Source organism: Panthera leo, chromosome C1 (genome assembly GCF_018350215.1).
Source record: "Panthera leo isolate Ple1 chromosome C1, P.leo_Ple1_pat1.1, whole genome shotgun sequence".
Classification (NCBI taxonomy): Eukaryota; Metazoa; Chordata; class Mammalia; order Carnivora; family Felidae; genus Panthera; species Panthera leo.
This window is the reverse complement of record NC_056686.1, coordinates 15,891,012-15,918,999: the sequence shown is the minus strand read 5'-3', so window position 1 is coordinate 15,918,999 and position 27,988 is coordinate 15,891,012. Positions and strand designations below refer to the sequence as shown.

At 48.6% G+C, this 27,988-nt stretch overlaps 1 protein-coding gene and 1 long non-coding RNA gene across 2 annotated transcripts; one reads left to right on the top strand and one right to left on the bottom strand.

The window, feature by feature from the left end:
• Positions 1-461: 461 nt before the first annotated feature.
• LDLRAD2 (low density lipoprotein receptor class A domain containing 2) lies at positions 462-9,741 on the bottom strand. Its single transcript, XM_042949211.1, has 4 exons — positions 9,660-9,741; positions 7,029-7,472; positions 3,556-3,687; positions 462-684 (listed from the first exon to the last, which is right to left on the bottom strand). The coding sequence occupies exons 1-4, from the start codon at positions 9,739-9,741 to the stop codon at positions 491-493; spliced, it is 852 nt and encodes a 283-aa protein (XP_042805145.1). The 3' UTR covers positions 462-490.
• On the top strand, positions 7,231-26,448 carry LOC122226286. Its single transcript, XR_006205554.1, has 3 exons — positions 7,231-7,543; positions 9,670-9,853; positions 25,741-26,448. It is a non-coding gene; the product is annotated as an uncharacterized LOC122226286 (long non-coding RNA).
• Positions 26,449-27,988: the final 1,540 nt, after the last annotated feature.

Below are 27,988 nucleotides of genomic sequence, written 5' to 3'. Positions count from 1 at the left end.
CATGTGAGGCAGGAATCCTCCCATTTTCCAGAGGAGCAGCCTGAGTCTGAGGGTTAGGCAACCTGCCCAAGGTCAGACGGCCCTCCTGGGGACGGGGTAGAACCCTAGGTCCGTCTGACCCCAGAGCCGGCTCTCTTTTCTCTGAAGCCACAGCCTCTAGGGACGTCCTCCCTGTCCCTGGAAGGTCGGCCTGCTCGGCTGCGGCCCCCCAGGAGCCACCTGGCCAGGACACATGTGACAGATGGTGCAGCTGGGACAGAGGCCACGGGCACCAGCCCGCCAGGCCAGCCAGCTGGAGAAGCAGCAGCACCAGGCGAGGCCCACAAGGAGGCCAGTGGAGGCTAGGACCAGCGAAGGGACCGGTGCCACGGCCCGGAGCCGGGGACCTGCAGAAGGAAAGGGAGAGTCCACTCAGGCTTCGGCCTGGGCCTGCTGCCCTATCCCTGTCACCTAGAGAGGGACAGGTGTGACCTTGGTGGGAGGAATGGGATCAGGTGGGAACCGAGAGCTGCATACCTCCCGGAGGAGCTGCTGTATCCCCCTCTTCGAGGGCCCGGCCGGCCAGGGGGCTCCTCTCGGCCGCCATCTGGAGGGGGCCTGCAGACCTGAGAGCTGGGGAGGGCGTCAGGGGCTGGGAGGTATGGCCATCTGTAACCCTCGCCTGGCTGGGCACCAGAGAGGGACCTGCAGCGGGAAATGATAGAGTAACAGAGAACTTCTGAGGACTCGACTCGGTCTCACTGAATCCTCCCTAAACCTCTCTTGTTACTATTAGTATTTCCGTTTTACAGATAGGGGAAGTGAGGCACAGACAGGTTAAGTAGCTTGTCTAGATCACAGAGCAGTGATAGGGGAGGACTGGAGCTCCAGCGCCCGGGGTTGACGGATGGAGCCACTTCCCAAGAAAGAGGGCGTATCGGGGAGCTCGAGTGGCTCAGTCGGTTAAGCTGCTGACTTCGGCTCAGGTCATGATCTCTCGGTCTGTGAGTTCGAGCCCCGCGCCGGGCTCTGTGCTGACAGCTCAGAGCCTGAAGCTTGCTTTGGATTCTATATCTCCCTCTCTCTCTCTGCCCTTCCCCCACTCATGTTCTCTCTCTGTCTCTCAAATATGAATAAATGTTAAAGAAAAATTTTTTTTAAAGGAGGAGGATGTATCTGTCTTGAGCATTTTCTGGGCACCAAGCGCTGTACTAGGCGCTGAGCTCTTTACCTGCAGTATTTCACTTGGTTCATGACAATTCTGAGACCTTAGGTTTATCATCCCCATGTTACAGATAAGGAAACTGAGGCAGAGAGAGGGCCATTCTTCCACTCATTTGACTACTATTTCTTGAGCATCTACTGCCCCCCAGGCGTTGCCCTGGGGACAGGAGGAACCGGCAGTGTGTGAAATGGACAAACCCGGTTTAGGGTGCCGAGACGGAGCACAAATTCTGTCATGTCACATGGAGAGGCGCTGTGGAGACAGTAAGAGGGGGAAGGGACAGGGCAGGTTGGCTAGGGTCAGCGTTCTTTCCTTTTTCACTGTGGTGAAATATATACCACCATGAACCATTTTAGCCATTTTTAAGCATACAGTTCAGTGGCGTTAGCACATTCACATGGTTGCCCGACCATCACCACCATCTCCAGACGGTGCAAAACCGCAACTCTGTCCCCACGGGAACGCTGACTCCCCGTCCCCCTCCCTCCAGCCCCTGACAACCACCATTCTTTCTGTGTGTACAATCTGGCTACTCAGGGTGCCTCGTGTAAGTGGAATCCTGGTATTTATCCTTTCACATGGGCTTATTTCATTTCACACAGTGTCCTCAAGGTTCATTGCTGTGTTGCATGTTCGTGCATGTGTCCGAATCTCCTTCCTTTTTAGGACGGAAGAATACTCCGTTGTGCAGACATGTCCTATTGTATTCATCCATTCACCTGTCGGTGGACAGAGGGTGCTATGTTAAATAAAGGGGCCAGGAAGGAACTCACTAAGATACTTAAGTGGAAACCCACAGGAGGCCAAGGTAAACCCCCGAAAACAAGGTTCGGGGCAGCGACAGCTCAGCCCAGGCCAGAAGGCGGGAAGGGAAGGGAAGGGGGGGCTGGCGTGGAGGCGGGGAGGAAGCAAAAGGGAGGTGGGGAAGGGCCAGAGGAGCCACAGGACAAAAGGAACAGCGACTGTGGGCTTTGCGGGGCTTTGCAGGGCTTTGCTTCTGCTGACAGATGAGGCATGTGGAGGGTTCTGAGCGCTGGAGTGACGTGGGCTGTTTTCAAAGGCCCCTCTGGCGGGGAGTGCACTCCCCACTCCAACGTGTGCGACCCACGGGGTGACTTCTTCCAAAGAGGACAGTAGAGAAAGGGGAGGCAGCAAAGGTAACCGTGGAGAAACCTTACAAACACCACCTGGTGCTGGCAGTATGTGCTTTGGATACGGGGTGATGAACAGGACACTTGGCCCGGGGTCTTCCTGCCAGTGACCCATAACTCCAGTCTCATCCCGAGCAGAACATCAAATTCTGATGATGTGGATGGCTTGGCTATGGGCTGAGAGGAAAGGAGGGAAGGTGACAGCAGTTTTGGTGAGCAGGGGATGCCGGTGAAGAGCAGGATGGGGGAGGGCTGTGCATCAGGTGTTCAGTTTGGGGCAAGTTAAGTTTGAGACGCCACCTACACAGCCACATGGAGAGATTGAGTAAGGAGGTCGGTGTGTCACTAGAGTTCAAAGACGAGTCCAGATGGCAATGTCACATAAAGGAGACCACCAGAGGAATGGGCATGGAGAGGCTGGAGGAAAGGAGGGTATAGGAATGGGGCCTCGGGCACAAAGCACAGAGTGTCAGGCAGATAATGGTGAACCTGCAAAGTAGGCTGAGGAGTGGCCTGGCAGGTAAGTGCGTGGGGTCCTGGGAAGCTGGCCTTCACCCTTCAGCTAAGTGGCATTTTGCGGTAAACAACCTGTTCAACGGGGCATGCCAGCCCTGTTTGCAGGAGGCGGCATCTTAGATTTGCAGGAAGGATCTTCCCGAGTGATCTATTTTGGTCCCCGCTCTGTCCACAGAGCTCATTCCTGGTTATGTTACTCCCTGACTCTATGACTTTGGGCAAGTCATTTCTCCTCCCCAGGCCTCAGTTTCCCCATACATAAAATGTGTGAGTCAGTCTGGATCCGTGGTTTCCAGAGTTAAGTCTTGAAGGTCCAACTCAGGTCCCTTGGTGAAACATCAGTCAGCCAGGGCCTGGGCCTCCATGTCCAGTTAAATAGAGCATCTCTCCTTTTGAGGCTTGGGCCTCTGGGTGAAATTCCACTTAGGAAATCTTCCACCACTAAGCAGCTGGATTTTGGAAGCAGCTGAATTAGATCCTCTCCAGCATCATTCCGGCCCTCGCTTGCTCTGATCCTCAGGTCGTCCCGTCTACACAGATTCCTCCCTACTGTGCTTCACCTTATTCTCTCCTGCCATGCCCCTGCCTCCGACCTCCCCGCTGATGCCCTGCCCCAGGGAAGGGCAGTCAGCCCCGCTCCCCTCCTAGCTGTTCAGTGGGGCCTAGGCCTCACCCATGACTGACCTCTGCAGTCGGCCGGTGGCCAGGATGCCTGGTCACTACCATCGCCACAGTTGTCCACACCCCAGCGATCGCACACCAGGCTCCACGGGATGCACCTGCCGGTCCGACAGCGGAAGTAGGCACCACAGGATCCTGGGGCCAAGAGGGGAGGCAGGAGGTGAGGACCCTGAGGCAGCCCATGACTCAAAGGGATGTGCAGCCCTGCAGTGAGGGAACGTGGGAGCTTCGAGCAGGAGAGAGCACGGGTGGGCGTTTCATGGGAGACGGGCGCCCGGTCACAGGGACGATGCCGACGGCTAACATTTATCGAGTCCCCATTGCATGGCGGGCGTGGTTCTAAGTACCCCACTCACACCCCAGCCCGTCAGCTTTTCACAATTACCCCGTGGGAGAAACACTGTTATGAACCCCATTTTAGGAATGAGAAGACAGGCCCGGGGAGGCTAGGTCATGTGACCGAGGCGACACAGCCCGTATCTAAGTAGCAGAGTAGAAACTCAGTCCCATGCTCATAAACACTGTGGCACACAGAGGGTGTGCAGGTGTGTCTGCACATGTGCGTGCACATAGCCTGCGTCGTCCCGGCGAACGTGTATGTACGGGGCTGAATTGTATGGTTCGATGCACGGGGCGTGCGGAGAGGTTGGCTCACCCAGCATCCCATTTTGTGGAGAAAAGCTGGTTCAGGTGGGACTGACCAGCACCATGGCTCAGGGCTGGGCGTGGGAATCAGAGCATTCCATTTCCTGGCCATGGGAATGGACACGTGATTCACACAACTAATCCGATTTGGCCCTGGAACTTTTGCTAGAACCATTAAGAAAAGATGCTCGCTATTTCATTGAAGTTAGAGCTGTAACGGTGACCATGGACTTGGAGCTACAGGGTCATCTTGCTGCCTGAGATGGAGGCCAAACAGACTCCCACAAGGCAAAGACAGAGAAGAGACAGAACCCAGGTGCCATTACTTAAACTGCTGGATCCAGCTACACCTGAACCAACGCCTTAATATCCTGGTTATAGCCCCTCCCCCCCACCATTCTCCTTAGGCTAAACAAAGTTGAGTTGGGTTTTTTCATCTACAAATGAAGGTGAATAATATATAGATAGATAGTAGATGTAAGAGTGAATATAAAAGAAAACACAAATAGTGCGGTTGTGTATGGGTGAGTGTCAGTGTAAGAGTGTGTGCGTGAACCCGATAGGGTGTGCCTGCAGGCGTGAGTGACTGGGACTGAGTGTGTGGCCTGAAGATGTGCAATGGGCCTTTCTTCATTCAGATGACAAGACTGATCTAAGGAAGCCAAAGCTGTGATAAGGCTTCACCACTGCCACCTGCTTTTGGGAGTCCAATGAGCAGCGGCAGCATTCCTGGGTCCTTGGCTGACAGTTGCATCTTGCAAGAAGGCAAGGCCACAGGGAGAAAGGGAGAAGTGAGAGGTTAATTCTCAACCAGCCAGTGACTGCTGTTTACAAAACGTCATAGGCCCCTGGGCATGCTACAGTCTACAGGAGCCAGAAAGGGGACCCCAGGCACCACCGGTCTTGTCCCTGAGGATTTAGACTACAAATTTCAGCGCGTCCAACTTCGGCTCAAGTCACGATCTCAAGGCTCATGAATTCAAGCCCTGCATCGGGCTCTTTGTTGTCAGCACAGAGCCTGTTTCAGATTCTCTGTCCCCCTCTCTCTGTCCCCACCCCCACTCTCTCTCTCAGAAATAAATGAACATTAAAAAAAAACCAGAGTGCAAATTTCATATAGTTCCTCCCAGAGCCAGAAACTCTAATGGGGAAGAGAGAGAATTTAAAATCCAAAATCAGACCAGGCATAAGGCCAGGGAAGAAGGAGGTGGGCCTGGGGACACCCCCCGACCAACTCGGTGTTACAGGCCCTCCAGGGCCTAGCACACAGAGATCAAGTTCTCGGTGAACCTGCACAGGCCCTCAGAGACCGCCACACTCTTTACTCAAAGCGCTCACATCCCATGTTTCATCCTCCAACCTGGGGGCATCTGGGTGGCTCACTGACTCTTGGTTTGGGCTCGGGTCATGATCTCATGGTTTGTGAGTTCTAGCCCCCCGTCAGACTCTGTACTGACAGCGCAGAGCCTGCTTAGGATTCTCTGTCTCTGTCTCTCTGTCTCTCTCTCTCTCTCTCAAAATAAATAAATAAATAAACAAAAAAACAAAAAACAAAAAACCTTTGAAAATCAATCAATCCTCCAGCCTGGATATTTTGCCAGAATTGGCAGTAAAGCTTCTCTGTGGTTCTGGAATCCTGAGTTTTGGCAATTCACCTGCTCACCATCACTGGACACAGCCTCTGCTGCGATGTAAGTGAGTGTCTCCAATCCGGGGCGGCCTGTCTGGACTAAGGTCTTGAATTCAGTTTGAGCAAGAGGACGTACTCTAGCCATAAAGCCCCGTCGCTCCGTGTGTGAGCAGGGAGACCTGGGCACTTGCCTTAACTTCCCCGGGCCCGTTTCCCATCCATAAACATGAGGACAAGAAGACGGGCATGGTGTTGCCGGGAGAAACAGATCTGGCACGCAAGGGGCAAAGGCAATGCTTAACAAATTACTATTAATTAAGATCAGTTCCCTCTCCTTGCTTAAGCGGCTGTCACTCAGTCACGAGAGTCCTAACTCGGCCCCTCTGCAATCATCTGAAGCGCTGACCCAGGACACAGGAGCCTCGTGTGAACTTGAGAGCGTGTGAGTGAGTCATATCTAAGCGTGCAAAGTGGTACTGTGTGTGTGAGGTGTGTATGAGGGGAACCACATGTGTGAGTGTGCAGCATGTGAGGCACGTGGGTGGGTGAGGTGTGTAAACGAGTGCAAAGTTGTGGGTTATATGCACACGTACAATGTGCAAGAATGTGGGTGTTGGGTGTGAGGGGTGGGGGGTCGTGTGAATGAGTGTGCAGGAGGGGGTCGCGTGAATGAATGTTGTGAGTGAGTGTGCAGGGTGCGTGCGTGTGGGTGTTGGGCGTAAGGCGTATGCGTGTGGGTCAAGTGAATGAGTGTGCAGGGTATGCGAGTGTGGGTGTGAGGTGTGGGATGTGGGAGAGTATGGGAGCCCTGTGGGAGTGAGAATTGTGAGCGGGTCAGTGTGTGTGTGTGTGTGTGTGTGTGTGTGTGTGTGTGTGTGTCAGGGGCTGGTAGGAGGTCTGCTGCACAAGTCCCTGGAAGTCAGATTTCTGGGGGGGTTCTTTGGGTCTGGAGCCCCCCTTACGGTGCGGACGCGAGCCCAGCCGCCAGTCCTCCTCCCCACCCCACCCCACAGGCCCCGCCCTGCTCCTAGGCCCCGCCCTGCTCCTAGGCCCCGCCCTGCTCCTAGGCCCCGCCCTGCTCCTAGGCCCCGCCCTCATCTTCTAGCGCCAAGCGCGCTGCCCCGGGTAGCACCTCCCCGCCCCCCGCCTTCAGCTGCCCCCAGCTTGGAGGTCCGGGTCCCGGCCCACAGCCCCAACCCACCCAACCGGAAAGAGGTGACTTCGCCCACGAAGTCCACGCGGGGCTGGCGGCCTCTGGTGAGCAGGCGGAGGCCCAGGAAGGGCCCGGAGGACGCCACCGGGGCGGGGATGGTCAGGCCGCAGAGAGGGTCCCCCAGCGCCCGGGGCGCCCCCGGCGGGCCCTCGTAGAACTGCAGGTAGGACCCGGGGGCGCACGGGTCGGCGGGCTCCGGGGAGGAGGCGTTGGACGCCGGAGGCCCCGGGGGCGCCCGCGGCGCCGCGGCCAAGCTGTAGACCAGGAAGAAGCGGAACTGGAAGCGGATCCTGTCGCCGGGGGCCGCCGCCCGCATCCAGAGCCCGCAGTCGGTGTCCGGGGCCACGAAGTAGAACCTGCGCGAGGCGGCGTGCGAGCGCAGCAGCAGCCCGTCCCCCTGCCACGTCTGCCCGCAGAGGTCCACCAGGTCGGCTGCAGGGAAAAGCACGGATTCGGGAACCGCGCGGCCTGGTTCTGAGCCCTGCCCGCTGTGTGACCCCCAAGTAAGTCACTCACCCTCTCCGAACCTCCCTTTCCCCATCGGTAAAATGGAATGATTGCGCAATCTCAGAATTTTTGTGAGGATTAAATAATTAAATTCAGGTCCTCAAGCTCTTATTCTTTTTTTTTTTTTTAAGTTTATTTATTTTGAGAGAGAGACAGAGCACGAGCAGGGGAGGGGCAGAGAGAGAGGGAGACACAGAATCCGAAGCAGGCTCCAGGCTCCGAGCTGTCAGTGCAGAGCCCGACGAGGCAGGGCTGGAAATCAGGAACTGTGAGATCATGATGTGAGTTTAACCAGCTGAGCCACCCAGGCGTCCCCCTCAATTTCTTATTCAAAAACTCTAGGATTCATTTCAGAATTTTCCAGAGTTTAGAAAGATAAGGTGGTGTATATGCAGGATATTGACCTCCATGATCAAACGCATTTGCTAGAGCAGGTGTAGGGATACATAACCCTAAGCAGGGCAAATGAAGACAAGAAACAGCCCCCTGTCGGTTCGAGTCAGGAAGTCTCAGTAAATTAGTTAAGAAGGAATTTCAGTTTTCAGAGCTTTTCATAGTTTGGAATTGAAACTAAAGATCTGTGGACATGTAAGCATTCGGTGCTCAGGACAGTGCTTGGCATTTAATGAGTGTCACCCACATTAGCTATAATTAGCATCTTATTGGAGGAGGGAGCAGACACAGACTTTTCCTGTTGCTCCTTGCTAGAAGAATCTTAGTATCTCTCAGCTGCCAGGGAGCAACATACCAGCCTTCCTGGCCATTGGCCTAAACCAGGTTTTGTGATCCTAATTCTATTTGCAGGGTTTAGGGATTGGTATGTGACCTGATTCTGGCCAATGAGATTGAAGGTTTGCTGAGGGCTACTGAGAAAGGATTTCCTCTCTGATTAAACAAAAAGAAGAAGAAAGAAAAGGGGCACCTGGGTGACTCAGTTGGTTAAGCGTCTGACTTCGGCCCAGGTCATGATCTCTTGGTTCGTGGGTTTGAACCCCCCACGTTGGGCTCTGTGCTGACAGCTTGGAGCCTGGAGCCTGCTTCAGATTCTGCGTCTCCCTCTCTCTCTGCCCCTCCCCCCACTCTCGCTCTGTCTCTCTCTCTCTGTCAGAAATAAATAAACATTAAAAAAAGAAAAAAAAGGAAAAGAAAAGGGAGAGCTGTGCGATGAGGACCCTCTTTCTTCCTGCTTGTGAAAGTGGTTGACTGAGAATGCAATGGCCAGCGCTGCAGCAGCCATTTTGCAAAGATGAGGTCATGAGAATTCTGCAGCATCACTGACACGGTTGAGCTGCTAAATTAACCATTTCTGGAATTATCTATGGCCCCATGAGTGAAATAATAAATGTCCTTTTAAGGGCATTAGTTTGGTATCTGTTTACTTACATCCCAAAACATCCTCATTGGTACAGAGTTGTTGTGAGGATTAAATGAGATGATGTATAAATAATCAAACTAGCTCTGAGTTTTTGCAACGATAGAGAAGAGGAGGTGGCTTTTCTGGTGCATCGCAGGGGCATGAGTGGGTCTTGAGGACCAGCCAGGACGTGGGTCTTTGGGGAAGCAATTCACCAGCAGGGCTCAGGATATGGGAGCATTTTCTCAAATCTGCGGGGACCTAGTAAAGCCAGAATGTGCCCCGGAGGCACGCAGGAGAGGAGGGAGTTTTCAAGAGTGAGTGAATTGAGTGTTTTCTATGTGCCAGGCGCTAAGTGTCTCGCACATTTATCTCATATGCACAATAATAAAAGTCCCCTAAGGGGCCCTTATTCCCATTTTACTGTAGACACTGAGAGGTGAAACAGTGATCTCAGGGGTGGAAATGTGAGAAGAGGCGTGAGAGTGTGAACACACAGTGTCTGACCTCAAAGCCCATGGTGTTGTCCATTGCCCCCCCACACACACACACCCCTGACCCCTGCTTCTGGTGATTTGGAGTTCCAGCCTTCCGGAGGGATTTGGGGTGGGCTTGGGGGGTACTAAGCAAGACCAGGCACAGGGGTTCCCAACCTCCTCCAAGTCAAGGGGTCCCAGCCCATCTTGGGGAAATACAGTCTCTAAGGGTGGTAGGACCCACATCTCCTGCCCGTCTGAGCCAAGGCCCCTCATGCTCACCTGTCTCCAGAGCAGATGCAGCCAGGGCAGCTGCCCCCAACAGGAGCAGCCTTTGGGGCAGCTGCGGGAGACAAGCCTCCATCCAGGCCCTGCTGTGCCCAGCAGTGGGGCAGACCTGCAGAATCTTCGGTTTGGGGTCTTTGGGGAGACCAGGTTGTGGGGACCTGGCTGGCAGGACACGAGGAGCAAGGGAGGTAAGTCCACCAGCTCTCTGGTCCCTTCACAGTGATCTTTGTGCTCTAGATCCTTCTTCAGATCAGATTGTGTCCAGAGTTGCCATGGAGATTTGGGGCTGAGGCTGGAGCCTGGGGAAAGAAGGCGGGGAAGATGTCTGCTTACCCCATGCCAGATGGGAACCAGGAAACTCAGATCCGGTTCGGCCACAAGGCTTCTGGGAGGGGCACCCACAGCCTCAGAGACCTGCTCTCTGGACAAATCGGCATCTTAGGGCTGAGCTTGAGAGAAGCCCAGGACATCCAAGGGCCGCTCTGAGGGCTCTAAAAAGGCAGCAAATGATGAAGGAGTTCATTCTATTACCAAAAAGTATTTCTACCTCAGGGCCTTTGTACTCACAGTTCCCTCCCACCTGGAATGCTCTTCTGCCATAGCATTCCATGGCTGGCTTCTTCAGGTCACTCAGGTGTCAGCTCACATGTCACCTCCTGAGACCACACTTCCTAGACCAGCTCTCAATCTGAATTAGTGTTCTCCCTCCTTATCACTCAGTCACATCTCCCCACCTTTATTATCTCAGCACTTGAATTATTTGGCTTACTTATATCTTGTGTATATAATCCATTGGCCCCCGACTAAGATTGTGTTCCACAAGGGTCTTGTTGATCTCTGAAGCCCTAGGACATACATAGCACAGTGCCTGGCGCAGAGCAGGAATCCAGAAAATGAGAGTAGGTGGGTAGTATTGCGCATATGATTTCCCTTTTGCTGGGTTTAACTTCCCCAGGTGTAAAAGAAAGAGCTTGGACCATTTCAGGTTTTTCCAAAATTTGTCATTAGAACCATTTTTTTCATGGGGTGCCTGGCTGGCTCAGTCAATAGAATATGTGACTCTTGATCTCAGGATTGTAGATTTGAGCCCCATGTTGGGTGTAGAGATTACTTAAAAATAAAATCTTAAAGAAAAACAATAATTTTTTTCAGAACGTATGTTACATGGAACATTAATATATAAAACCGGAACTTTTTGAGTCTGTTTCCTTACCTGTAAACTAGGGTAATGATAGTTCCAACTTCCTAGGTTTGTTGTAAGAGTTCAGTAAGTTGATACAGGGGGAGTACTTAGAATCGTGTCTGGGGGCGCCTGGGTGGCTCAGTCAGTCAATCATCCAACTTTGGCTCAGGTCATGATCCCACAGTTCATAAGTGTGAGTCCTGCATTGGGCTGTCTGCTGTCAGCCCACTTTGGATCCTTTGTCCCCCTCTGTCTGTGCCCCTCCCCTGCTTTCTCTCTCTCTCAAAAATAAATAAACTTAAAAAAAAAAAAAAAAAAAAGAATAGTGTCTTTTACATAGTAAAGTGCCCAGTGCTGGGTGATGACGCTTAATGTCATTACTATTTAAACAAAGGTGCACGATGTTTGAAGAAGTCCCTAATTGAAGCCTTGAGACCCCACTTCAGAGTCCCAGGACTCTCTGAGAAAGTTAAAACCACTGTCCCCAAAGCTCTGTAACAGTTGTCCCTTCCAGAGCTGACATTCGATGCTACCTTTCTGCCCTACTGTGTATGTGCTGTCCAAGGCTGGGCCTGGGGGAGACTCTGAGAGGACCCAAGTCCACCTCAGCAGGAGCGGATGTACCACGAAGCCTGTGAAGCTGAAGATTTAGGACACATTATTTGCGTGGGGTTTTATGTTTTTGTAAAATTTGCAGAAGTAAGATGTTCTAACCGCAGTCAGTTCAGACCGCTCGCTGTCTCTTTCCACCCCATCTCCTCCGTCACACCTCGCTTCAATGCCATGGGCATTTTTGTAATCTGGCTAAATGGAGGTTGGTTTGGGTTTGGGTTTGGAAGGATGTGTTAATGAGGTCCTAGCGTCTTCCAGGTAGAGTTGTATTATTTCTGGATGCTCCGAAGTAATTTCCAGGAATGCCCTTCACACCCGTTGTGCTGTCCTCCCCAGTGTTGTGATATGAAGGTACAGAATCAGAGGTCATTATCATGCCTGGCCCGCCAGGTGTGAGGGTGTTAGAGGAGAAATAAGGTTTGAAATGTATGAAGCCAGAAGCTACTCTATGGAAAATCCTCCCAAATCTTTCAGCTCACAGTGGGTAGAGTTTATCCCAAGTTTGAGAGCAATCCTTAAGGGCACAAATAAGCATATCAATAATAAAATGCAAAGCTGAAGAAAAAAATGTAAATGATCACTAACAAAAACTAATTTTTTTGTTTATTTATTTTTAAACAATCTGTATGCCCAACTTGGGGCCAGAACTTACAACTCCAAGATTGAGAGTCATATGCTCTTCCGAATGAGCCAGGCAGGTGCCCCAATAAAAAACTAATTTTGATCAATCATGCTAGGGGAAAGACTGAATTATCTTTCTAGTCCTGTTATAGAAAATATGGGGTGCCTGGGTGGCACAGTGGGTTGAGCGCCTGACTTCAGCTCAGGTCATGATCTTACGGTTCACGGGTTCAAGACCCACATCGGGCTCTGTGCTGACAGCTGGGAGCCTGGAGCCTGCTTCAGATTCTGTGTCTCCCTCTCTCTCTGCCCCTTCCCTGCTCATGCTCTGTCTCTGTCTCAAAAATAAATAAAACATAAAAAAAAAAAAGAAAGGGGCGCCTGGGTGGCTCAGTCGGTTAAGCGTCCGACTTCAGCTCAGGTCATGATCTCGCGGTCCGGGAGTTCGAGCCCCGCATCGGGCTCTGTGCTGACAGCTCAGAGCCTGGAGCCTGTTTTGGATTCTGTGTCTCCCTCTCTCTGACCCTCCCCCGTTCATGCTCTGTCTCTCTCTGTCTCAAAAATAAATAAACGTTAAAAAAAAATTAAAAAAAAAAAAAGAAAATATCATACAGTTATCACACAAGTGACAAGAGTATGTAGCCAAAAAAGTAAGAGAGTATTACAGAACAGTGTTGGGCAGTCGATTAAGAAAAATTGTTACTGGGGCCTCTGGGTGGCTCAGTTGGTTAAGCGTCCGACTTTGGCTCAGGTCATGACCTCATGGTTCATGAGTTCAAGCCCCATGTCAGGCTCTGTGCTGACAGCTCGGAGCCTGGAGCCTGGAGCCTGCTTTGGATTCTGTGTCTCCCTCTCTCTGCCCCTCCCCCACTCATGCTCTGTCTCTCTCTGTCTTAAAAATAAACACTTAGGGGCGCCTGGGTGGCTCAGTCGGCTAAGCGTCCGACTTCAGCTCAGGTCACGATCTCACAGTTCGTGGGTTCGAGCCCCGCGTCGGGCTCTGTGCTGACAGCTCAGAGCCTGGAGACTGTTTCAGATTCTGTGTCTCCCTCTCTTTCTGACCCTCCCCTGTTCATGCTCTATCTCTCTCTGTCTTAAAAATAAATAAACGTTAAAAAAAAAATTAAAAAAAAAAAAAACACTTAAAAAAAAAAAGGACAAGAAAAATTATTATTGTTTTGGATTTATATTGTTTGTGCTATTTGTCAGTTATTTTAACCTTAAAAGTTGTCATGATTTTTTTCTCATTCTAAATATTCACTTTCAAATCTGGTTTTGTGTTTATAATTTATTTAAAAAAATTAATGTTTATTTTTGAGAAAGACAGAGACAGAACATGAGTGGGGGAGGGGCAGAAAGCAAGGCAGACACAGAATCCAAAGCAGGTTTCAGGCTCTGAGCTGTCAGCACAGGGCCCGACGTGGGGCTCGAACTCATGAACTGTGAGATCATGACCTGAGCCGAGATCAAGACGCTTAACCGCCTGAGCCACCCAGGCGCCCCTGTAAATTCCATATTTTTAAAGAGTGCCTTCAAATTTTCTATGCTTCAGGACCCACAGAACCTGACCCTCAGGAATCTGATTGGTAGAGCCTTCAGATTAAGCACATCAATAAACAAACAAAAAGCAATCATTAAATAAGTTACAATCTTTACTACAACAGAATGTGAGGTACCTGGGGAAGTCAGGAAGGGCTTCCCAGAGGAGGGCATTCCCGAGTTGGGCCCTAAAGGACACAAAGGAGTTTCCATGCAGGAACTGTACTAAATATTCCAAGCAGAGGACTGAGTACATGTCATAGTCACAGGGAACTCGTTAGCTGGTGTGGCTAAGGCATGTTGCACAGAAAAACAGAGCGGAATGACCACAGTAGTGACATGTAACTTCCCAGGGCACCTGGGTGGCTCAGTAGGTTCGGCTTCCAACTCTTCATTTCTGTTCAGGTCAGGATCTCACATTTTCTGAGATCGAGCCCTGCATGGGGCTCTGTGATGACAGAGTGGAGCCTATTTGGGATTCTCTGTCTCCCTCCCTCTCTCTCTCTGCCCCTCTCCCACTAGCACGCACACACATGCACTCTGTCAAAAATAAATAAGCATTTAAAGCAAACAGGGGCGCCTGGGTGACTCAGTCGGTTAAACGTCAGACTTCAGGTCATGAACTTGTGGTTTGTGAGTTCAAGCCCCGTGTCGGGGTCTGTGCTGACAGCCTGGAGCCTGCTTCGGATTCTGTGTCTCCCTCTCTCTCCCTCCCTCCACCACTTGCGCTGTCTCCCTCTCTCTCTCTCAAAAATAAAGATTAAAAAATTTTTTTTAATTTAACAATTTTTTTAAAAATAAAGGAAACAAAAAAAAACAATGTAACTTCTCATCTCCTTGACCAGGCTTTGTGCAGAAAATATTCCTACCTTTCATGAACTAGGGACAAACTTAATGTAGGGACCACTTCTTAAGTGTTTACAACATTCCAGGTACTGGCTATAACCTTGTGGCACGCTTTATCACGCATAATCATCACAATGACCCCACAAAGAGGGCATTCTTACGGGCCTCATTTAAATGATGATAAATCTGAGTACAGATAATGGTCATAAATAAGGTTAGTAAGTAGAGAAGTAGAGTATTCCCCCTGGGTCCCACTTCCTAGCTCTGTGACCCTTGGGCAAGTGACTTAACCTCTCTGTGCCTCAGTTTTCTCATCTACAAAATGAAGACCATACTAAAGTATCTTATTGCCTATTGGGAAGACTAAATTAACAGAAAGACGTAAACTCCGTTTTCAAACATCACTAACCTCTATCTTAGGCATTGGAGATAGTTCAGAGAACAAAATAAACAAATAAGTTCTCTTGTGGAACTTGTACTCCAGTGGAGGATAAATGAGTAAAATGTGTGGTGTATGGAATAGTGATAAATATTAAGAAGAAAAAACAAAGCAAGACAGGGAAAAATGAAATGTCAGAGAGATGCTGAAATTTTGATAGAAAGGCTTCACAGAGGCCTCACAGAGAAGGGTCTTTTGAGTAAAGATCTGAAGGAAGTGAGGGAGCCAGCCATGTAGCTCTTTGAAGTAAGAAGATGCAAGGCAGAGGGAAGAGCAAGTGCAAAGGCCCTGAGGCAGGAGCATGCCTGACACAAGCAATAATAGCATGGAGTGAATGCCGTGATGGGGAGAGTGACAGGAGATGAGTTAGATCATTCAGGGCCCTAGTGACCATTGTAAGGACTTTGGCTTTCTCTCTGAGACAAGAACCACTGGGCAGGGCCAGATGCTGCAGGACCAGATAGGAGACTATTTTAATGAGTCTAGAAATGATGGTGGCTTGGACCACGATGGCAAGAGGTGGTCAAATTCTGGACATATTTTGAAGGTACAACCGATGGGATTTGCTGACATTGGATTTGGGTGTGAAGGAAAGAGGAGTTAAGGGTGGCATCCTGGGTTTCAGCCTGGCAGAGGGAAGGACGGCGTTGCCATAACTTGGGGATGGGGGAGGATGGGGAGATCAGCATTGGACACATCCCGATTGAGACCGTTAGAATTCCCCCCAGCGATGGCACGCGATTGTTGGATCTCTGAGTCTGGAGTTCGCTGGGGAAGTGTGGGTGGGGATATAATTTGGGGAGCAGTTGGCATGTGGATGTTATGTAAAGTCACAAGCCGGGGTGAGTGGACCATGGGAGTGAGCAGAGAGAAGAGGAGAGGGCCAGCAAGCTTGGACAGTACCCCAACCCTTTTGCTGGGGGAATGCAGCTGGTACCCAAGGATCTGGAGAAAAATGTCCCCTAGGGGGCAGTCAAAGCCAATATGAGCATGTGGAACCTTGCTGTGCATTCTAGAAACAGCCTCTGGGAGGCCCTGGGAGGCCCCTCAGCTTAGAGGCTGGAGATAGTGCAGCTCCTTGAAGAAGCCAAGCGTTTGCTGGGCATCTCAGCTCTGAGTCCTAGGTGTCTTCCCTGCATGTTTGGGTAACTGGAGGAAACGACAGTTGTCCTACCCAGTTGATGTGCCTTTATTATTCTGTCCAATGGGTCAGCAGATTGGATCATCTCTAAGGGCTCTTTCCCTCAGACGCTCTCTGAGTCTGGAATATGGGCTGATGCTTCTGCACTTGGGGGTGTCACATCTCATCTGTCACATTCTTTCCTGCAACTTACAGTTTGATAAGCTACTGGTAAATAACTGTTCATGGATGCCAATTTCAAGCCTGGGGCCTTGAATACCTTCATTCCAGAAAAGCCCTGAGGCCGGTATGATCATCTCCTTTAATTTTTTTTATGAGATTTTTTAAAGTTTGTGTATTTTTGAGAGAGACAGAGACAGAGCAAGCAGGGAAGGGGCGGGGGGCGGGGAGAGAATCCCAAGCAGTCTCCACAGTATCAGCACAGAGCCCAATGTGGGGTTCAAACTCACGAACAGTGAGATCACGACCTGAGCCAAAATCAAGAGACAGTTGCTTAACTGACTGAGCCACCCAGGCGCCCCTAATCATCTCTTTTTAAAAATAAGTAAACATTAAAGACAAATGTCCTTTTTTTTTTTAACGTTTATTTATTTTTGAGAGAGAGAGAGCATGAGAGGGAGAGGGGCGGCGAGCCCAATGCAGGGCTTGAACCCATGAACTGTGAGTTAATGACCTGAGCCGAAGTCCGGTGCTCAACTGACTGAGCCACCCGGGTGCCCCCAAAGAACTTTTCTGATACAGAAAGTTAACCTGATAGAAAAAAAGGGGATGGGCACTTGGCTGGCTCAGTAGCCAGCAGCTCTTGATCTCGGGATTGTGAGTTCAATCCCCACCTTCGGTGTAGAAGTTACTTAAAAATGAAATCTTGGGGGCACCTGGGTGGCTCATACAGTTAAGCGCCTGACTTCGGCTCAGGTCATGATCTCATGGTTCTTGAGTTCAAACCTCACACCGGGTTCTTTGCTATCCTCACAAATCCCACTTCAGATCTTCTGTCCCACCCCCCACCCCTGCCCCTCCCCAGCTTGCACACGCACGTTCTCTCTCTCAAAAATAAAAGAAATAAAAAATAAAATCTTTAAAAAAAGGAAAAAGGGGCATTGATTACATTCCTTGCATTACCAGACACAGAGGGACTGATGGGAGTCCCAAAACAAGAACCAAGTAACACGTCTTGGTATAAGCTAGATTCGGTGCAGACCTCACAAAGTGGTCACCACAACATCTTATTCACCCGAATGGAAATGATATATAAGGGAAAGGACACGACAGCGTCCTCCATTGAGAAGGCAGTGTCTCAGTCTTTGCCAGACTTGCCCCATGAGCAAAGAGGGCATGGAAGACCTCATCCACCACCCTCCTGGTCTGAGCTGACACTAGGACACAGCTGATATGATGGCTCAAGGATAGGAGTGCCTCACTCATACCACAAGAGATCAAGGGCAAAGCAGCAGCCCTAAATACAACCACAGGAGGAACTCTGGTGGGTAGGGGACAGACAAGGCAGCTCAATATGATGAATTAAAATCAGTACCAGTGGGGCGCCTGGGTGGCTCAGTCGGTCAAGCATCTGACTTCGGCTCGGGTCATGATCTCATGGTTTGAAAGTTCGAGCCTGGCAGTGGGGTTCTCTGCTGTCAGCACAAAGCCTGCTTTGGATCTTTGTCCCTCTTGCTCTCTGCCCCTCCCACCCCCCTCAAAATTAAATAAACATGAAAATAAAATAAGTACAATTGCCAATAAGTCAGAACTTACACGAAGGACATCCTGAAATTATCCTGAATTATGATCCATGGGCAGTAGCCAATGGCCTAATAATTTGGTGCCCCAAATGGAAAACAAATAATTGTCTCATGAATGGCTAATCAGTATGGAGAAAACCAATATGGGAGAACATACATCAGGTCTGACAGTCTGACACATTAGGAGATCATGTCTCAGCACCTAGAGAGGTAAACCTCAAGAAGCAAAATACAATCAAAAAGTAGATAAATTAACTGGAAAGATAACATCAAAAATGGTTAATTGACAAAATACTAGCTAGATGGGTCCCCAAGCAAATGGACAGATGGGGACAAACTTATCAATTAGATGATGATGGGAGAGAGTTAGTCCTAAAACAGCACATACTAAAACATTGTCAAATCTGCTAGTCTTTTCTATGTCACTTGACAATAGAAAAGGGGGCACACAATTTGAAGAGCTAGCAGAAAATGAATCTGGTAGATAGAACATGCTGGAGCCTTGATCGAGTCACTAGGAAAAAGGAAATGGCTGTGGTGGATACTTCCTCAGGACTGGGGTTTACATAGATGCGAAATCCATAATACCAGACATACAGACACTTAGTATCTGTGGAACCCCCTAGGCCACAGAACCAAGCCAGGAAACAAACATTACAATAAGGACATGAGTCTAGGGCAGTAAGAAGAAAATCTTTATGCCTCATAATCCTACAGAAGCAGGAATGGTAAAAAAGTTTAATGGGTTACTAAGGAAACACCTAAATCTAGCCTGGGGTGAAATAAATAGAAAATGGAACAGTGTTCTGGCAGAATAAATTGTCTAAATTACATAATAAGCAACTATCCTGACACCCTAGAGCTATTCAAACAACCGAAATACAGTCCTCTAGGGGCACCTGGCTGACTCAGTAGAGCACGCCACCCTTGATCTCAGGGTTGTGAAGTCAAACTCCACATTGGGTATGGAGCCTACTTAAAGAAAAAATATAGTCCTATAATCAAGCTGAAAGACATTAAAGATTATTGAGGAATAAAACTACAAGTACAAGATTCTTACGTTACCTCTTTCAGAATAAAAGCATTTACTTTGGGGCGCCTGAGTGGCTCAGTTGGTTAAGTGTGTGGCTCTTGATTTTGGCTCAGGTCATGATCTCATGGTTCGTGAGACTGAGCCCTGATTCCGGCTCTGCACTTACAGCATGGAACCTGCGTGGTATTCTCTCTCTCCCTCTCTCTCTGTCCTCCCCCTGCTCGTGCACGTGTGCACTCTCTGTCTTGCTCTCTCTCTCTCATAGTAAACTTAAAAACAACAAAGCATTTACATTGACCACCCTCAATGACTTCGTTATAACCATCCTATTTATCTGACACTGTGTACCCAGTTTACCTGTAAATAGACTGACCATAACCTATCAGATTGACTTCACAACTAATTGCTAAGGTGATGAACACCTCATTTGGATCAAACCAGGATCGGATATAGACCCATGGACATTTCACAATAACTAAAATACATCTTATTAGGGGCACCTGGATGGCTCAGTCCCTAGAGCATGCCAACTCTTGATCTTGGGATTGTGAGTTCAAGCCCCATGTTGGGTGTAGAGATTACTTTAAAAAATAAAATTAAAATACGTCCTATTAGCCCAACTTCAGCCATCATGAGACAGAAATGGTCCAAGTCTGCATGGAAGTAAAGAAAGCTACACGACCCTTCAAGATGGCCCGAATGAGGCTGACATAATCGCAAGGGATCTTGAATGGGGAGACTCACCCTATCAGAGAAATACCACCAAGAACAAAAGACCGGATATGGAGTTGGTGGGCCTGAGCCTCTGCTTAAAACCTCACCTCACCTGCATCTACGAAGAGTAGAGCCAACAGGAATGTTTATGCCTTCCTTAAGAGAGACAAGTGAACTAAGAGGTGAAGAAGATTTGTAGCAACATCATCAAAGGTTCCATGGGCCATTAGGAAGAACTGAAAACAGAACAGACGTAGGAGTGGGTATCACAAACGTTCATAGACACCGGGCATGGTACGTCGAAGAGAAACATGGTACAAAGACGCACTTGGGAGACCTGGCTGCTCAGTCAATGGAGCATGTGACTCTGGATCTTGGGGTAGTAAGTTGGAGCCACACGTCGGGTATAGAGATTAGTTAAAAATTAAAAAATAAAATGGGGGAGGTGCCTGGGTGGCTCAATTGGTTAAGAGTCTGACTTTTGATCTCTGTCTGGGTCATGATCCGGGGGTTGGGAGATTGAGCCCCGTGTGGGGCTCTGCTCTGAGTGTGGAGACTGCTTAAGATTCTCTCTCTCCCTCTAGCACTTGTGCACTCTCTCTCAAAAAAAAGTAAATAAATAAATTAAAATATAAATATAAATAAAATCTCTAATGATTAAATGGATGGAGCTTTCTCTCTCTCCCTGCGTGCCAAGACTCTGTGCTATGGACATTTTATGGGACTCTGGACATAACCTTGGGAATTGGATACATTGCAACATTAGCAAATACTTAAGGAATATGCTTGTTTGCTATGATTCTGTTTGTAATTTTTTTAAGCTTATTTATTTACTTTGAAAGAGAGAAAGAGTGAACTGGAGAGGGACAGAGAGAGGGAGAGAGAGACAATATCAAGCAGGCTCCACACTGCCAGCACAGAGCCCGATGCAGGGCTCAAACTCATGAACCATGAGATCATGACCTGAGCTGAAATCCAGAGGCAAACAGCTAACGAACTGAGCCACCCAGGCGCCCCGCTATGATTCTAATATTGGTTCAGGTCTGTTGTAAAGCATAACGGAGTCAGGGTGTGAACTGTAGAGCAACTATGTTTGTAAATTATGTCTCAGTTCTGGCCATAGCTTCTTTTTTGTTTATTTAAATATTTATTTAGTTTTGAGAGAGAGAGCGTGAGTGGGGAAGGAGCAGAGAGAGGATCCGAAGCAGGCTCTGCACTGACAGCAGAGAGCACGATGTGGGGCTCGAACCCACAAACCATGAGATCATGACCTGAGCCAAAGTCAGACGCCCAACTGACTGAGCTACCCAGGCACCCCTAGTCATTTTTTTAAGTAAACTCTATCCCCAATGTGGGGCTCAAACTCACGACCCCAAGATCAAGAGTTGCTCTATCTACTGAGCCAAGCAGGCACAGCTTTTTGTTTTATTTTATTTTATTTATTTTTATTTGTTTTTTATTTTATTATTTTATTTTATTTTTTTATAGCTTTTTATGAATTCCAGATGTCAAAGGCTGCCTGCATCCTGGTAAGGTCTAGCTCACATCTTAATAGTGTCAAAATAACCGTGTCACTTGCACTTCTCTAAAAACTTCTCTAAAACTTCTCTAAAACAGTCCAATGCTGAGGTGGCAAGAGCCAGTAGGTGCAGTAATCGTATCAAGGATCAACATATTCAGGTTTGCTAAATTGCCAATAACCAATCAGAGCCAAGAGTGTAAACAGCCACACACAAAGAGCACGATTATAAACAGCGTCGATTATAAACAGCGTCGTAAGTTGGACAGTGCCCACCCAAAAGTCATGCCCTCCCCCCGAATCTCAGAATCTGATTTTATTTGGAAATAAGATCTTGGGGCGCCTGGGTGGCTCAGTACACTAAGCATCTGACTTCGGCTTAGATCATGAGCTCACAGTTCCTGAGTTCGAGCCCTGCATCGGGCTCTGTGCTGACAGCTCAGAGCCTGGAGCTGCTTCAGATTCTGTCTCCCTCTCTCTCTGCCCCTCCCCTGCTCATGCTCTGTCTGTCTCTCTCAAAAAATAAATATTAAAAAAAAAAAAGGAAATTAGATCTTTCCAGATGTAATTAGTTAAGATGAGATACCGAATTAGGATGGGCCCTAAACCCAATGGCCAGTATCCATGTAAGAGGAGAAGGCCACACAGAGACATACACAGAGGGAAGATCCTGTGAAGGTGGAGGTGGAGAGTGGTGTTACCGCCACAAGCCAAGGAGCATCAGCAGTTACTTAAAGATGGGAAAGGCAAGGTCGACTTCGGAGACCTGAGCGGGGAGCGTGACCCTGCAGGGAGCTTGAATTTGGACTTCCAGACTCCAGAACGGTGAATGAGCAAATGTATTGTTTTTAAGACACTCAGTTGGTAGCAATTTATTATAGCATCCTTAGTGGACGAACTACGTGCAGAAGCGGAGGTCTCCATTATAAGATTCCTGATCCTGGTGCCCCTTGCTCCCAAAGCAAGAGTACACACTGTCTGTCCTTCACTCTCCTAATGCTGGAGGGTCGGTCTCTAGGCAAAGGGTCATGCCGGATCCAATCCACTGTGACGGTCGAGGTAGTGGCCGAGGAGAAAGAGAAGGAACATTTGTACCGAGAAGGTGACCACCACTTACTACCTAGAATTTAAGGCACTGTGGCCTTTCACCCTACCTAGTGTGGTGTCTCTCCCGATTGGATGGGGGCCTCCAGATGTGGGGTGACTCCACTGGGTGGAAGCCAGTGGCGAGGACAGTGAAAGGATCCACCTGGGGTAGAACAAAAGCGATAGAAGTTTATTGGATACACCCGTAAAGGGAGGCGCTGCAGGCAGGATGGCAAAGGAGAGACTCCGGGGCAGTGGAAGGAGGCTTTCTTTAAGGGGGGTGGAGGGGGGACGCAGAGTTGCCTGGGAGGCTCAGTCGGTTAAGGGTCCGACTTCGGCTCAGGTTATGATCTCATGGTTCACCGAGTTCGAGCCCTGCTTCAGGCTCTGCGCTGACAGCTTGGAATCTGGAGCCTGCTTTGGATTCTGTCTCTCCCTCTTTCTCAGCCCCTCCCCTGCTCTTACTCTGTCTCTCTCAAAAATAAAACATTTTAAAAAGGGGGAAGATGAGGAGATATTGGGACATACAGAATTTTCCCTTTTTTGGTAACTGTGCCTGGTTGTAAGTAGCCCATTGGTTGGTTAGGTCCTATAGATATTTTGAGGTGGGTTCCCCGATGGGCCTTGCTGTGTTTAGACAGATGGTCACTGTGGGCTCTTTCTACATTCCGTTGCTCAAGCCTGTTGACTAAAGGCAGCCTCTACACCCAGAAGGACTATGTGTGTGGGGGGGTGGTGTATTAATAGGGAGATTTATTCTAAGTGTCTAAGACATTGTATTAGGTAATCCCTTATTATATTAATTCTATAATAAATACGCTTTTCAGAAGGCTACCTGTGGTCAGATCCCACATTGCATTTTAGCCAACGGAGTTCATGTGATATGGTTCACTGAAGGTCTTGTCTCCTCCCTCCACTATACTGGTCAGTGACTAACTCCTGGGTATGCCGATTCACACTGTAGATGTCAAAGGGAGACCCAACGCTAGAATGTGACCATATATGTTCAGATCCACAGTGGCGGCAAGGGAGCGTAGTAAAGCATCTTCAGTGTCCACATGAATGGTACTTCGTGGATGAGGCAGCCCTGACCCCACCCATCCTCAGGTGGTGACACATTCCACCCCTTCACTTCCCTTTTTGGCTTGGTGCTTTCCCCTTTCTTCCCAGTCTTGGAAAGATGGTGACATTAAAAATCTGCTTGTGCTTCATGCGTACTTTGTGAGTCTGCCTAGATTTCAAGCTCCTTTCATCTAGGCAAAAGAATCTACTTTCTGTTTGTTTATTTTGAGAGTGAGTGCGTGTGCACGCCCACATGAGCAGGGGAGGAGTGCAGAGAGAGAATCGCCAGCAGGCTCCTAACTATCAGTGTAGAGTGGACTCGGGGCTCGATTCCATGACCCGTGAGATCATGACCTGAGCTGAAATCAAAAGTCAGATACTCAACCGACTGAGCCACCTAGGTGCCCCAGAAAAAGAATCTACTTTTAACCATACCTCTGGAACTAAAGCGATAATCCTTATTCAGACTGATGCACATTCATTATTTAGCGATTTCTTTTTGCTGTTAAATTTGAGAGAGAAAGAGAGATTGAGCGTGAGAGTGGGGGAGAGGGGCAGAGGGAGAAGAGAATCTTAAGCAGGCTCCATGCCTAGTGTGGAGCCGGATGTGGGGCTCGATCCCATGACTCCGGGACTGTGACCTGAGCCGAAAACACCAAGCCAAAAAGAGTTGGCCGCTTAAGTGACTGAGCCTATAGTGTATTTTTTTTTAAGTTTATTTATTAAAAACGTTTTAAATTTTTATTTATTTTGAGAGAGAGAGAGAGAGAGAGAGCATGAGCAGGGTAGGGGCAGAGAGGGAGACACAGAATCCGAAGCAGGCTCCAGGCTCTGAGCTGTCAGCACAGAGCCGGATGCAGGGCTCGAACCCACGAGCCTTGAGATCATGACCTGAGCCGAAGTCAGATGCTCAACCAACTGGAGCCACCCCGGCACCCCAATAAGTTTATTTATTTAAAGGGTGCTTGGGTGGCTCCGTCAGTGGTGAAATGAGAAAGTAATTTATTTCTGTGAAGCTGATGTCGGGAAGACTGCAGCCTGGCGTCTCCAAGACAGTCCCAAAGTGCTGAAAATACTTGTATGTTTATACAAGGAAAATGTGAAACAAGGTCAGTGAGTACAGGCAGGTGGGCTGTGAAGGGCCAATCAGTCATTGCCTTGGGGTCAATCACTCCAGGTCTGGCTGGCTCAGGGCAGTCTTTGTTGCTTGAGGGGTAGTTTGGGCTCAGGTCAGCGGATGCTTTGCCTGCGGGGTCTTTTGCCTGAGTTGAGAGATAAGCTGGAAAGAAGAATTTAATCAAAAAAGTACAGACTGAGGTCAAAATGGAGGTAGTTGAAGTTCTCTTTCATTACTACTGTAACAAATCACCACACTCAGCAGCTTCAAACAATTTATAATTCTGGAGTTCAGATGTCTGGAGAGGGTTTCACTGAACCGAAATCAAGGTGTGGGCAGAGCTGCGTTCCTTGCGGAGAATCCAGGAGAGAATCCGTTCTCCTTGCCTTTCCCAGCGTATAAGGGTGCCTACATTCCCTGGCTTGTGACTCCTTCCACTTTCAAGTCAGCAGGGTAACGTCGTTTCTGGCTCTGACCATTCTGTCTCCCACTTAGAAAGACCTTTGTGTTGGGGTGCCTGGGTGGCTCAGTTAAGCGTCCGACTTCGGCTCAGGTCATGATCTCATGGTCCGTGAGTTTGAGCCCCGCGTCGGGCTCTGTGCCGACAGCTCAGAGCCTGGAGCCTGCTTCGGATTCTGTGTCTCTCTCTCTCTGCCCCTCCCCTGCTCACGCTCTGTCTCTCTCAAAAAATAAACATTAAAAAAAAAAAAAAGAAAGACCTTTGTGGTTACATTGGGTCTATTGAGGTAATCCAGGATAATATCCCCATTTTAAGATCGTTAATCAAATCACATCTGCAAAGCTACATCCTTTTGCTACATAACATATGCACAGATTTTGAGAATTAGGACATGGACATCTGTTTTAGTGTATTTGGGCTTCCATAACAAAAATACCATACTAAAATAAAATAAAAATTAAAAAAAATGCCATAGACTGGGTGGCTTATCAACAACAGAAATATTTCTTAGCAGTTCTAGAAGCTGGGAGGTTCAAGTTCAAAGTGCTCGCAGAAGCAGTGTCTGATGAGAACTTAGTCTCCTGGTTCATAGAAAGCTGTCTTTTCACTATGTCTTCATGTTGGTGGAAGAGGCAAGGGAGCTTTCTGGGGTCTCTTTTATGAGAGCACTAATCCTATTCATAAGGGCTCCACCCTCATGACCTAAGCACCCCCAAAGGCCCCACCTCCAAAAACCATCACATTGGGCATTAGGATTTAACCTGTGAATTTCTGGGAAATGAGAACATTCAATCTATAGCAATATCTTCGGGGTGGGAGGGTGGGGCATTATTCTGCCTACCATAGCCCTATAGGTCATGAAAAGTAGTTTAGATTTTATTTAAAATGTGAAATGATGACAAAATGGAGTGACATAACCTAATTTATGTTTCTATTTCTTTTTTATTGACCTATATAAAAGAGGGCCCAGGATGAAGGCTGGCAAAACTTCAGCTGTGATGCTGTGATTTATAAAAAGCAATACATATTTGGGGGGCGCCTGGCTGGCCCCATCGGTTAAGCATCCGACTTCGGCTCAGGTCATGATCCTGCGGTTTGTGAGTCCGAACCCCACATTTGTCAGCAGGTTCTCGTGAGTCCAAACCCCGCATCTGCAGCGTGGAGCCCACTGCAGATCCTCTGTCCCTCCTCCCCGCACCCCCCACCCTTACCACTCTGTGCACCTCCCCCGTTCACTCTCGCTCTCTCTCAAAAATAAACGTTAAAAAAATAAATACATACATGTTGGTCTTCCTTCATTCTTCCCAGAGTTCCTAAACCCTTGGAATTTCCTAAGTAATTGGAGTGATAAAGTTGTCTTTTGTTATAACAAGCCCCTTCCAACTACTCCAGGCTTTATGTTAATGAGATGACTTTTGGAAAGCCCCTGGGTAATTTAAGAATGGGGGCTAGTTGCCTGGAAAACCAATCATGATTAGAGGGCTGGAACTTTCAGCCTCAATCCCAGCCCCCGAACTCTGGGGAGTAGAGACTGAGATCAGTCATGAACAGTCGAGGATTTAATCAACTCTGGCTGTGTAATGGAGCCTCCATAAAAACCTACGGGACTGGGGTTCAGAGAACTTCCAGGCTGGTGAACAGTGGGGTTGCTGGGAGTGTAGCGTGTCCAGAAAGGGCGTGTCCAGAAAGGCCACGAAAGCTCTGCGCCCCTTCTTACATTTCTTGCCCTACGCCCCTCTTCCGTCTGGTTGTTCCTAAGTTCCAGCCTTTCCTAATAAACTGTTCATTAGTAGGTAGAATGTTTTCCTGAGTTCTGTGAGCTGCTCTAGCGAATCAGTCAAACCTGAGGAAGAGGTGATGGGCGCCTCTGACTTGTAGCCAGTTGGTCAGAAACCTGGATTTGCAATTGACGTCTGAAGGAGTGTATGTGTGTGTGCAGTCTTGAAGGACTGAACCCTTAACTTGTGTGATCTGATAAGATCTCCAGGTAGATAGTGACAGAACTGAGTTAAATATGTAGGACATCTGGCTGGTGCCACAGAATTGCTGGCTGTATGGGAAACCCACACATCTGGCGTCAGAGTGAAGTGCGACTATAGTATAGAGGAGACACATAGGAGTGAGTTTTTATTTCAGACTAGCATTTAGGAAATCCGTGGAGGAGGAGGAAGAGGAGGAGGAGACAGCAAAGAAGACTGAGAAGGAGCAGTGACTGAGGGAAGTGGACAACCAGGAGCGGATACTGCCTAGAAACCAAGAGGACATTTCAAGATGGTAGGAGCAGTGACTGCAGCGAGCTGAGGCCTGAGAGAAGACTACTGGGTTTGGTGACATGGGAGCCATGCGAACCTTGATGAGAGCAGCTGTAGGGGAATGAGAAGGTCGCAGGCCAGATTGGAGTTGTTTGAAGAGTGAACAGAAGATGAGTGGTAAGTCGAGAGAGTACAGACCTCGGCTGTCCACCGCGGTGGCACTCCCCACATGTGGCTAATGAGCACCTGAATAAGGCAAGTTTGAAATGTTTAAAAAAAAATTTTTTTTTCTGAGAGAGAGAGAAAGGCAGAGCTTGAGCAGGGGAGGGGCAGAGAGAGAGGGAGACACAGAACCCAAAGCAGGCTCCGGGCTCTGAGCTGTCAGCACAGAGCCCGATGCCACACTTGAACTCATGAGCAGTGAGATCATGACCACAGCCAAAGTCAGAGGCTTAGCCAGCTGAGCCCCCGGGCGCCCCGAATGCGGCAAGTTTAAATTGAGATGACCTGCGAGTGTAAAACGCACACAGATTTCCAGAATATAGTGTGAAGAAAAGACGATCGAATATTTCGTTGATATTTTTTAAATATTGATTTCAGGTGGAAACGTACCCACTTTGGATATACTAGGTTAATTATATTGTTGAAATTAACTTCACCTGTTTCTTTTTACTTTTTAAAATGTGGCTACTAGAAAATTTTAAATTACCTATATGGCCTGTATTATATTTCTTTTGGAAAGTGCTAGGGATAGATAATTCTTTCGATAATTTTACTAAGGAGCTAAGAAATGGGGAGGAAAATAGATGGGAATTTAACATTGCTGACCATTCCCATCTTCTTGAAACTTTCCTCCCTAAGCTTCTCAGGTACCCAATTCTTCTGATTCTCCTTATATCTAACAATTGTTCCTTCTGGACCTTCTTTCTAGGGTCCTTCCCATTCCCGAAGCTTATT